This window comes from Ipomoea nil, unplaced genomic scaffold, assembly GCF_001879475.1.
Source record: "Ipomoea nil cultivar Tokyo-kokei standard unplaced genomic scaffold, Asagao_1.1 scaffold3170, whole genome shotgun sequence".
NCBI classification, from domain to species: domain Eukaryota; kingdom Viridiplantae; phylum Streptophyta; class Magnoliopsida; order Solanales; family Convolvulaceae; genus Ipomoea; species Ipomoea nil.
This window is the reverse complement of record NW_017619598.1, coordinates 3,489,684-3,502,897: the sequence shown is the minus strand read 5'-3', so window position 1 is coordinate 3,502,897 and position 13,214 is coordinate 3,489,684. Positions and strand designations below refer to the sequence as shown.

The window sequence follows — 13,214 nt, the reverse complement described above, 5'->3', positions numbered from 1 at the left end:
GAAAGGGTTTTTGGCGTCATCGGTGGGGAGATGATGAATGATGTAGATGATATAGTGTCAAGCGAAGAACATACCAAAAAAAGAGAGTAACATCATTCATCATCTACCCACCGATGACGCCAAGAACCCTTTCTGCCACAACACTGCCATATCGAGTGGAAAATTGGTCCATTGACACCGAAACCTAGCCATCAAAGACATGGGTTCTCAAAACCGGCCTACGTCATGTGGAATATTTAGACGCACCCCCGACTTTAGAGAGATGGATACTTGAGGGTGAGGCTTCATGGAACCAACACCTTAGCTTTAAGGGTGAGTTTAGTTTCACCAATGGGTACTTGGAATGGACTGAGGTCAAACTCAATATGCATCGTGACCTCTTGGAGGCCGTAATGATCTATGACGTCATATACGCCTCTTTATTCACATATGACTGCTCAACGCATACTGTTCAAGCATTTTGCGAAGCGTGGTTCCCCATGACCAATTCGTTGCTTACATCAGTCGGCGAGTTTTCAATCTTGCTTTGGGATATACATGTACTTTGTGGTCTACCAATATCTGGCAATATTTATGATGGATATGTCCCAAACGCCTCAGAATTAATAGGGACAGATGTTTGACCCTAAGTCCATCCCTCGATGTTGTAAATACATGTTCCAAGTGTAATACTACCTTTAAAACCGAAATAGGCAACAATGTGGTAATCGTGGGCAAAAGATAAGGATCGTTCAATTCATGTCGTCGACTGGATAGAGCTTTGGAGTAGAATGCCACAAGTTTATGATAGGCCACCACCAAAGAAAGAGGAGAAAAAGAAAACACGTCCAAAGAACACCCACAATCCAACTAGCGAGATCCCACAATTCAAGGGTTGGACCAAAACAACCAAAGCACCTTATGCTGAACTTAGAATTCCCCCCGAATACGAAGAGGAGACTCACCTAACGACATATCTAAGTTGTTGGATATGTGTGTTTGTGTTTCCTATCAAAGCAACACGACTCATTTGGTTCCAAACTTCAAAATGACTAGCTTGATGGCGACAGGCAAAACGTTGAACCTTGGGATCCCTGTACTTGCAAGAATTTACAATGGACTGAATGCGGTGTGACAATTCCGTAAACCAACACTAGCTGATAGTCGTTTCTCCATCCACTATGTGTATGGATGGTTGTCATTTTATTTCGACACTCACATTGCAAACAACCATGCATCTAATTCTCCACTGATGATCACCTACTCTAGGGAGGGTGGTGCAAGGTATTATGGACAAGTAGAGGCTCGGCGCTAAATTTTCAACGCTGATAGTGCACAATGGGTTTGCACGACGCGCCTCTAACCAAGGATTTCCACTTCCTTGATGATGGGAATGAAAACCACCCTGATAATGAGAACTTCATGTGCCTTCGTTCTAACTACCTCATATTACAATGGGCAAACTCCTGTATTGTAGAACCTTACACTCCTCATCGATTTAGCCGACAGTTTGGCTACTATTAGGTTGGCAGCCTCAGCGTGTTGGGCGAGGAATAACATAGAGTCACACATGCAGAAGGTTTTCAACGTTAGCGCCAATTTACACTTAGGGGCTCAGGGTTACAAGAGACATTTCCTGCAACTCGAATTAAAATGAATAAATATTTCTCACAGAGTTATAAGGATTGGTGGAACCAAGTCCATGGGAACTACCTTGAGCCAACATTAAAGACTTAGTTCTTGACTATCCAACCGATATGCAGCAGGAGACCGGTACCACTAAGAAAGGCAAACGTCCAGTCCCAAAAGTTGGACCATCATCCAAGAACTGATGTGGTATTATCCAAGAAAAGGAAAAAGAACATCATTCCAAAAAGGAAAACTGATGTGGTATTATTGGACTCGAGTGACGAGGAAAGTCGTGATATAGACCGTCATTGGAAACGAGAAAGGAATAGACGTTCATCATCCCCAGCAAGGGTAAATCATTATTTCTTTCGCCCATCCTAATTATCACCGGTAGCATCTAATTTGTCCCTTTTTACTTCTTGACAGGATAATGTAGAGATACCCGTCAGTAGAGAGGTTGAGTCATCAAATAAAAGGGTGACTGGAAGTAACAATGGAGAGGGTGAGCACTTAAATAATGCTCCAGTATTGAGCTCGCACAAGTCAAGGAGTTCATTTGATGAGCCACACATGGATTAGTCAGATAGGCTAGAGGTCTTTATCTTTGATAGAAAAGACCTCATATTTGAGGAATTTAAGGTGGTTGTCATAAACATCTGGAACAAGCTTCGTGGAAAGTTGGACGAAACCCCAGTAGGCTTATTTGCTAGCACTTATGGCCTATAGCAAATAATCGTTACACACATACAACAGGAGAAAGCAACAAATTCTCTTTTATAAGCCTAATCAATATATTGATTACTTAAAGTTAAGGAAATGTCTATCTATACTCAACTTTGCAAGTACAATTAGAAGAAGCAACATCTTCAATGGCTTCGCAAGCAATATAGAGCAAGATATTCAGGGGAATAAAAAAAAAAAAACACATGATACAACACTTAGAAAACCAAACTCATTTGAGTCATGCGCATATATTATAAACATAGAGTAGCATGTATGATACACACACATAACATGACATGTCAAGGCATATTTTATTAATCCATAAATTAAAAAAGAATATGAAAAATGTACCGTTCACCGAAGATAACGAGCTGAATCACCAAGGGATCCTATTAAAAATATGCATGTTCACCCAAACCATCTATGGACTAAGGCAGCCACGTATGTAACCAAAGGATGGATTCTGAAAACAGACGCATTAATTTCATCGCTCTCTGAAAAGGAATGCATTGAATTCAGTTCTCTTTATCCGATTCTTTCCCAATTCAGAATTGCTATTCATTCCAGACTTGCATACGCCTCTGTTTTCGCTCTCAACAAACCATTAATCAATATCATCATTCACCGATGGTATAGACCACTTGTAACGCTGTTTTGTAATTGGGTGTTTCTTCTGATTGCAGTAAAGTAATAGACAGAATAAGGTAAATAGAAAAACAAGATACAGAGATCATAGTCATCAATCCTTTATTAATCATCTTTCTGTATAATATATAGAAGATATAAGTTCTATTATAACTACAATACTGCAATATAGAATTATAGTATAACTACAATACTATAAAAGAACCTATAGTAATATCCACATATATTTATTCACAACAATAAAAAAATTATAAAAATTGAAAAACTTATATACCTTTATGAAAAGAAAAAATAAATAAATTGTTTGCAATTGAAAATTGACAAGGCTCGTGTTTGTTTTTTTTTTTTTTTTTTTTTTTTTTGGAAGGAGATACCCACATTATACAACCTATTACATAATGACACCATAATAGCTTCCACTGAGGCTTGAACCATTCACCTCCCACATAAGAGAACAACCGGGTGCCAAGCTCCTTGTTTCTTCTGGGTACTTATGATGGAAAACATGATATTGTATAACCTTACAAAATAACTCACTTTATCCAACCAGGCACATGGTACATTCTTAATTTAAAAATATATCAATTAACACCTTTTAACTTTGTGAACTCTTTAATTATAAGAATTGAAATAACATTAACTTTTATCTCTTACACAAATCAAAAGATACTGTAAACATTATATATAAAACTAAATTTTGATAGATTATATTATTCACATGGTAAGCACTTTGAACTATTTTGGATTGATGTGAAAATGTGAAATAAGTCTAAAAAATAAAAGACAAATTATAATTATAATTTATATCAAGAGGTGTCACTACTCACTATCCGGAAATGATAAAAACTGAAATTAACTCTACTCAATGTTAATTTTCAAAAAATTATGCTATTCCCAGTAATTGGATGACTAAAGAAATCAAATTACCAAAAAGAAAGAAGAAAATGGAAACACTGCTGTACCAAACTAAGTACTCTAACTTACTACTACTTTTATGCTATATAAAACAGTCTCAATGTACACAAGGGAAGGGGAAACTGAACTTCACTTTATAAAAAACCCTATCAAAATCCCCCTCAAAGTTACGATAATAAGATACACTTTTCCTAGATCTGATCAAGGCAGGAAAAAAAATTACTAGCCTCCTTGTCTGTTAAACTGCTATGGCGTGACAACCGGCAAGCTCAAGCTCCGCCCCCTCAAACTTCTGCTCGTCTTTTCATCTTCATGGTAGATAGTTTCCATTCGAGCATCCAATAGCGCGATTCCAATTCTTCTCCCCCATCACCTTGAATTTGCCTTCTCCTGTTTTTGCTTTTTTCTTTTCTTCATTTTTTTTTTTCATTTTTTACTTTTTTTTTCATATTAATATGATGTAAAACCATCACATGTAACACCCCAACTTTCCAAAATAGTTCAAATGACGCATCAAGCAAATAGTATTCATATCGGGTTTCTATGGAATGGTGGGAATTTTGAAACAAGTGACCAACTTAGTTCCAATTTCGACAGAAGAAGCTAAAATCAGGGTGATTGACCTGGCGCTCTGTCAGCCAATCCCCAGCAGCTTGCGAAAGGTTGTTTAACTGATATTCACATCCACCGTCAGGGGCCCATTGTGATGCTTTAAACTTGTATGAAGCAAGGCCGAAAACAGGTAAGAGAATATTGGGGACACCATCCATCTCGCTTGGACATGTGACAGCTGTAGCACGTGCACCTTGGCCTGCTACACAAGTATAGAAAGCGGTATAAAAAGGTGTCATATGCATCATTTCAGAACTGTGATACACATTGATGAAGCAAAGAAAGAGACAATCATGTCTGTAACACAGTTAAGATGAGCAAACATCCCGTAGCGAACAGAGCTTTCGGCAAACTACTCGTGTTCGTGTTCGGTAAGCGTTCGTTTATGTTCATTTGTTAAGGTAAACGAACATTAACAAACAAAATTTAGAGCTCGGTTAATAAACGAACAGAGCTTGAACAGTTGTAAGCTCGTTTGCTAAGAAATCGTGAACAAGCTCGTTTGTGTTCGTTTCCTAATGTTCATGAACAAGCTCGTTTATGTTCGTTTAATAATATTCGTGAACAAGCTCGTTTGTGTTCGTCTAATAATGTTCGCGAACATGTTCACAAACATATAAATTATATTATATTATATTATATTATATTAGTTATGTAGTTGTGTTGTTTGTTTGATTATTGTTCGTGAACGTAGATTATTTATTGTTCACGAACGAATTGTGATCATGAACATGTGGAAGTGTTTGTTTATTAAGCGTTCATGAACGTAAATAAATATGTTCATGAACGTGCTTGTTAATGAACATGTTTGTGAACGTTAACTAACACGTTTGCGAACGTGTTCACGAACGTTAACAAACACGTTCGCAAACATGTTGTTAACATTAACGAACATGTTCGTGAACGAGTTCGCGAACGTTAACGAACGCTTAACAAACGAACACGAACATAATTTTCAAAAATCTTAACAAACGAACACGAACACGAACACTCCAAATTCCTTAATAAACGAATACGAACAACCTCCGTTCGTTTATGTTCGGTTTGTTAACAGCCCTACAAAGGTACCTGTCTTAGTGATGAAGATGTACCAGCAAATCAAATAATATTTTACCAAATTTGTAAATGTTAGAAATTATAGACGAACAGAATACAAATGTACCTGTCAGAGGTGTATGAAGACGATGATAAGAAAGAAAACAGGCATCCAGAGGTTTCAGGGTAGGGCCCATTGGTATCCGATAAATTGGATACCTACAAAATTTAACATTGCAATGACCATTTAGAATGATGTGAGCATTATTCCAAAAAAAAAAAAGATGTCTGCACTCAATTCAATCACAATTCAGAAGGATAATAACAGTACCAGGCCACAGAAATCCAACTGGATGGAAGTAGGTCACAACTTCTAAGCGTTTTCAACTCAGGAAAGCGAACAGCCAAGTTAGATATCTGCAAAGTTGAAAACCAGAAAAAAAAATAAAAATAAAAATAAAAAGTTCATAGCTTCTGCAGCTAATTAAATGAAAATATTTTATTAAGTACTAAAATACCAACCTTGTCTGCCAAAGGTTCCCGGCCATGAGGTGGACTCCTCTCAAAATACTCAAATCGCAAGTATCTTTGAGAACATGCAGATTCACCTTCATCACTGGAGAAACCTTCTTGCAATGCAGTATTCTCATCTCTCAATGTCAGCCTACTAATCCTAAAAGAATTTTCATGTGTTGGGCAATAATGATTCTGCTGCTCCCTTGAATAATTCAAGCAACCTCTATCCTGTTCAGAATCACTGCTTCCATCACTACTAGAATCCCTAAAAGAGTCACCATCACTATCCTCTCCCGGCCGCCTATCACATAATATTTAAAAAGAAGTTAAAGCAGCAGATTTACAAGATTATGATGAATAAATAACATAATTAAGGGTCAATTTTAAACAAGAACAAACACATTCAAACACTCTTACATGAACAGAAAGGTGTCAACTAAGGAAGAATTAAGAACAATAGCAAAGGAAATGGAGTAGAGCAGAAAACTGAAGTATCTAGATCCTAAAGAGTGTTTTTAGAATGTAAAATAAAGTCCAAAAGCAATGAGTGTGAATATAATTTGGCATGATTGAGTCAAGCATTACAATAGCTAGTACACTCATAAAAAATTGAGTTGTAACTCACTAATGCATGACAAATAAAACCAGAGACGAAGCATAGAACACAACCATGATTAAGTTATTGCAGAAGAACCAACCATATATGAACTTAAAACTATTTCAAGTTTCCTGTAGGAACATACTAAAATCATTAATGGAACCCATCAAGCAGCCCATACCTACATTCGATAACAAATAAAATACACACTCAAGTAAAAGACTAACAGAAACATTTTATATATATGCAAACATGGTTCCCTCAGAATTAAATGTCGCAAATTCTTAAAGGCCTCTGATTAAAGATTATAAAGCATGAATATCCTAGTTCTTTATGACATTCAAAGGTAAAAAATAATGGAAAAATGCTAGTCACTCAGCTCTACCTAACATTCAATCATAGAAACATTGTTCAATAAGCTGAAACCTACATCAAATTAATGAAATTATACAACAAAATTCTGGAACAAATATGGAAATATGGTTGGTTCTATACAAATATATCTACATACATAGTTACATACTAGTGCAAAGTTTGAGGGATGCCAAATAATTTACTTTTCTTAGCCAATTATTTCAAACTAACCATAGTTGCACATAAAATAAATAGAACATATATGTGTGTGTGTGTGTGTGTATGTGTATATATTATATCTACTCCTAAGAGTCAGGTAAAGTAATTTAAGCAAAGTCACATTAAGGCTATACAAGAATCTAAACAATATTTACATGAATATAAATATACATCTAGCACAGATGAGTAACAAAAAAAAAAGGAGCAAGAAAGCAATATCTAAAAGATAGGATGAACCTTCGACTTTTAAACTTCTCATGCAAAGAAATGATGTTCAATAACTGCATGCAATGCTTCTGTTGTAACAGTTAAATAATCAAATAGAAAATCTCTATTTCCATAAAGATCATGTTATATAAAATGCTTCACCAAAATATTTCAGTCACCATGATACCATTAGCCCAGCAAAACCAAAAAAAAAAAAGAATAATAAATATTGCCTAAATTGCCCAAGGCCCTTTAAATGTGGAAAAGATCAAAGTCTTCAATAATTTGATAGCACCAATAGTTTACATATTCTATACATAATTACATATATAGATGCACAACCCACATATAACAACAGTGGAAATTTGGATATTGGTACATGCAAAAGTTGAATTGATGCCCATGTACAGAGATAATAACCAAAAGTTAGCTGTGAGTTTATCAACCTATTGGGGAATCTCTTTAATTTCAATAATATAATTCTTGATTTTAAAAAAGATGTGTGAGCTTTATTATATGTAACAGAAGGGTGGAATCCTCCTCAAGGGAATACTATTGCTTTGATATATGAAACAAAGGAAAAGAGGGTGGAAGGGCATCTGAGAATATATTGAAAGGAATGAAACTATGAACGCACAATCTCTAAAGCCAAAAATATAAGAAATGTCCTGAAAATCTCCAAAACACTAGAAACAGTCAAAGATAGTCCTTAATGGGCATCATTCATCACTACAAAAGGAACTTTTGATTCATATATTTACTAGTGATATGGTTCAGATTTCTGAATTTTTACATCCAATTGAAACTAAAAGTTAACAGTACAGCATTTGATTCAGAATAGCAGGCCAAGTTATTTAGAGGGTGTTACAAAGATACATAGAAAAATAATATTCTCCAAAAAATTACATGTTGTAAGATGATTGTTCCACATAGCATGGCAGATAAACTAAAACATGAGAACTATGAATTAAATGAAAAATTTTTACAAGATGGCACAGAAATCTAGAAATGCCATAACTGCAAGTGCATTCAGGGGAAACAATTGACACTTTATAGTGTACTTAATACCCCTAAGGCATCCACCTGTGTCTGCAGTGTGTTAACATTCTGGTAATCAACTTATGATAGAATTTATCTTTTAGCACTAATTTTGCCAAGCCATATCACCTTAATATCTCTTATGATTTAGCATTATCCTGCAAACATAATAAGATGTATAACTCTAGCCACATTCTTCCACCACATCATCAAAAGCTTTCAGTTCTTTATACCGTTTAATGTAACATGCTTTATTTATGTTTCTTTAAAACTAAGATCATTAGAAACTAGAGGACTGAGATATTATGACACATTATAAATTTCAATATTTACACTTTTATGCCATGATACCACACATTCACTTCAGCAATTCCGTAGCAAGAATAAACAGAATAATAAAGTAGATAGGAAGTAAGATTTCTTTCAACCAAAGCACAGGAAAGCTATATGTTAAGCTCTCTACACTAATTGTAATTGAAAATAGCAAAAGAACAACACAGAAACAGGCTTAGACAGTATGGATGAATCATAAGAAATGCATGCCAATTGCCAAATAGGCTGAATCAACTAAAGCCACAAAACAGCAGGCTTAAACATTCAAGACTTTTAAAGGAGAACAAAGTGCAAAACAATATACCTTGATTTCTCTGAAGACTTTGAAGGGTCAGCATATATTTGGATACCGGATAAGTAGGGCACATAATACTGAATCACACAATCAGTATCATTCAATATCAAAGGCACTCCAGCACCATATGCACTCCACTCTTTGAAGGCCTCCCACAAATCACCTAACACAAAAAATGGCTGAGATTCCCCATCAATCTTCCAACTCCTCATTGCTGTCTGTTATCAGATAAAAACCAATCAAACCACATTTCAAGAACTAAAATACTAACATTAAAAATAAAAAGGAAAAAGAAAACCACTGAAATTGAAGTTAAACAACTCTGTTCAATCAAAGTTAGCAGATGTTATTTGCAGTAAAATGCAAATACTAAATTTCACGCTTTAAATATATAAAATACTCCGTAAAAGCTAAGTCTTCAGAGACTCCAAAAACTTAATCGAACTCCATCATAATTCATAAAAAATAATGTTAATTAATGAACCTTAGGGTGATGCTGCGCCGTGACTGAAGGAGTAATCGAATGCAGAAACTGTTGGAAATTGGACACCGATGACACCTCGCGAACTTGCTCGGCTACAATGACCGGCTTCTCCTTAAGCGGCTCATCTGCGGATGCTCGGACATCGGACTTGGCAGAACGGCTTACCGCGAAGTCGCTCTTAGCTCCTCTGGTATGATCTTGGTTCTGATGATTCTGACGACTGCTCAGACTCTGGCTCTGACTCCGGCGAGCCTTCGCCGCACAGTAAAACCGATCATCGCCGTTCCTACTCCTATTAAACTGTAGTCCTGCCCCCAACATGTTTCCTAAGCACCTCAGAACCCCAAACTTCGTATATATTCCTAAATGTTTACACAAATCCAAATATATACGATAGCCGCGCCCTATATATTCGTTCGTATCGATACCAATATGTGTCTGTATATCCAAATATATAGATATATATCTATAATTTATATATATTACAAAAAGGGGGGAAACTATAACAATTACGAAATGAAAACCCGAAGGCTAATTGAACTCTTCCCGTGAAAATTCGAATTAGCCTAATTTCCGAAGAGCAATTGCAGAATAAACCCTAAGAATGCCAATTTCAAGATCAAATTGAAAATGCTTTTTTTTTTGTTGTTGTTGTTCTGGGTGTACGTGGATTGAAAGAAGAAAGCAATAGATAGAAAGAGAGAGAGAGAGAGAGAGAGAGAGAGAGAGAGAGAGAGAGAGAGAGAGAGAGAGAGAGAATCTGAGATGGGTTGATGATGGAGAGGTGATTGTAGAGAGAAAAAGTGAGCAGAAGAGAAGATTGAATGAATGATGGGTAGGGGAAGAAGAAAACAAAAAGGTTTTTAAAATGTTTTAAAAAAATTGTATGGTTTTGTTGATAGAGTAAAAGGACAGGGGAAAAACGTTTTTTTTTTTTTTTTTTAAAAAAATGCTTCTTTTAATTCCAACAGTAATACTGAGCGAGTGGGCGGCTGGGCGCCTTCATTTTAAGCCTATCGATGAGAAAGACAATCTTGCCATTGGAAATGGAATCGACCCAAAGATAAAAGAAAATACGCTTATTGAGCATCCACACTAGAGGTGAATGTCAAATTATTTCTATAGTAAATATCTTATTCACAAGTTAATAGTTGATGTGTGTGAGTTATTTCAAAAATAATCCCACCACAAACAATCAAATAATGTCAGAAAACTGATGGGTCCATAATAATTAAAATAGATAAAAGAAATAATTAAAATATAGTGGTTAAATGGTGGTCCACAAAAAACTGGAAAAAAAAAAAAAAAACTTAAAGCTGATGTGAAGAAGAGTTTTTTGTGATTGAATGAGATAATGGAGGATGAGGTGGATGCTGGGGCTCACAAATAACTCATAAAAAATCCTAACTGATAAGATTGTTTTAGAGCATCCGCATCACTGGACGAAAAAGCTACTTTGGCAGCTTTTTGAATTTTAGCATTTTGGAGCAATAAGTTTGTTAATAAAAGGTTGATCACATTGGCACCCCTCCAAATTGTTTTTGTTTTATGGAATAAATCAGTCCTTCATGATTTAGTTCATAGAAATATATGTACTTTGTAATAGATTGAGTCTGTACTAAATAAAAGTCTTAGTTCAGGGGTTGTCCGAAAACTGAAGACCAAGGGTGAACCAGACGCAAAGACTAGTTCTACGTGAAGTCTAAAGCAGTTGTGCAGTTAGAGCAAAATCCGAAAAGACTACTATAAATGCTCATCTCCTACAAGCGTGACTTTTTTCTTTTATGATTTCCAAGAATTTACTCAACATATATAGAATACTTTCAAGAGCATTTCAATGGAGCTTAACCTGAGCAACTTGATAAATATTTTATTCATATCAAGTTGGTTTTGATGATTGATGATCTTGGGTCGTAAGCCACAATCGAGAACTCGGGAGAGTTGCAGTTGAGGTGGAGTCTCAACTTGTAATATTGGGAAATGTTGCACCATCTCTTCAAGAATCTTCGACGCACCTACCAGGCTAAGGATTAGCCAAAAGTTTGAAGTGTTCGCTCATAGCTATTTGTTTGGTAAACATTTTCAAATTAGTTATGAATGAAGAGTTTGGTAAACCATCTTGTGGTGCCCCCCAGACGTAGGAATGGTTATTTCGATCTTGGTTAACAAATCTACTATGTTCATGTGTTTGATTGCTTACATCATGCTTTTACGTCTATGTGTTAATTTCCCACTGCACTACGATCTGAACTAGTCCACATAGTATTTCAGTCAATTCGATTACTCGTCCTATTTCCCGATTATTGATAATTAGAGTTTTATAGAGTTACTTCCTCATGTATAAATTCACTTGGTATCAGAGCGGGTTCTAAGAACTCTTCTTGATCAATCGATCTCTGTAACTCAATCTCTCTGTCCGTACATTCTGTCGTTCTATGCACGTTCCTACAGTTATTTTTGTTAATTTGTAGGGATGGAAGGACAAGCAAGACAACCACAACTTGTAGGGACCAATTATGGTTATTGGAAGGCAAGAACGAAGGTATACTTACATGCTCTAGGTGTCCACGTATGGCGTGCTGTGAAAAATGGATGGGAACATCTGTATGTTGAGAAAGAAGACAAGACTATAGAATTACTTCCCTCAGATAGATGGACGCATGCTCATATTACTGATATTGATAACAACAATAAGGCCTTGAATACTATCACAGGAAGTCTTGATAAAGGTCAATTTGCTTTGATCGCTGGTTCACTGGTTATACTCAAGCAAAAGAAGCCTGTGACATTCTCAATGATCTGTATGAAGGAAGCAAATCTGTCAAGCAGTCAAAATTGCAGCAGATTCACACAGGATTTGAGGAATTAAGTATGTTCATGAGGACATCTTATAAAGCCACTTTCAACAAAATATGAGTCAATGCAACCATACCATGCCCTAGGCACTTGCTTTAAGCCATATAGAGCTTTTCTCAACCTGTAAACTTTATGTTCCTCCCCTTTCTTCACAGACCTTGCAGGTTGTTCAACATATATTTATTCTTTAAGAAAACCATTCAAAAAATCAGACTTGACATCCATTTGATGCAATTTCCAATCATTTTGAGCAGCAAGAGAAATAATCATTCGAATTGTATCAAGTCTACTTACTGGAGCAAAAACCTCAAAATAAGCAATACATGGGTTCTGCTTGTAACCCTTTGCTACCAACCGTGTCTTAAAACGGTCAATTTCTCCATTTGACTTGTATTTCGTTCTGTAAACCCACTTTACTCCAATTGGCTTCTTTCCATGAGATAAATCTGTTAACTCCCAGGTACCATTCTTTTCAATGACATGTATCTCCTCATCCAACGCCTCAAGCCAATGAGTTTCTGTAGCAGCCTCCTCATGTAAGTGGTGCTCGCGTTGAGATCGTCGAACTGATGACTCTGGTTGTGAAGGATACTGGACATTTTCTGGAATCAGTTGCTCATCAACAATATTTTCAACAACAGGAATAACAACTGACATTTCATCTTTAGCTGACCAATCCCAGGCACCATATTCATCAAAAGTGACATCACGGCTTATAACAACATTTTTAGTTTCAGGATTGTATAGTTTAGAAACCTTTGAAGCGTCACTATAAC

General features: G+C 36.0%; 1 protein-coding gene across 2 annotated transcripts; it reads right to left on the bottom strand.

The window, feature by feature from the left end:
- Positions 1-3,933: 3,933 nt before the first annotated feature.
- Positions 3,934-10,289, bottom strand: LOC109167964. 2 transcript variants are annotated; one of them, XM_019317044.1, is made up of 6 exons: positions 9,583-10,289; positions 9,108-9,316; positions 6,061-6,355; positions 5,870-5,955; positions 5,666-5,757; positions 3,934-4,705 (listed from the first exon to the last, which is right to left on the bottom strand). In XM_019317044.1, the coding sequence occupies exons 1-6, from the start codon at positions 9,901-9,903 to the stop codon at positions 4,470-4,472; spliced, it is 1,239 nt and encodes a 412-aa protein (XP_019172589.1). In that variant the 5' UTR covers positions 9,904-10,289; the 3' UTR covers positions 3,934-4,469. The 2 variants fall into 2 exon arrangements, with proteins under 2 accessions (XP_019172589.1, XP_019172590.1); XM_019317045.1 differs by having other exon boundaries at positions 3,934-4,702.
- Between the last annotated feature and the right edge of the window lie 2,925 nt (positions 10,290-13,214).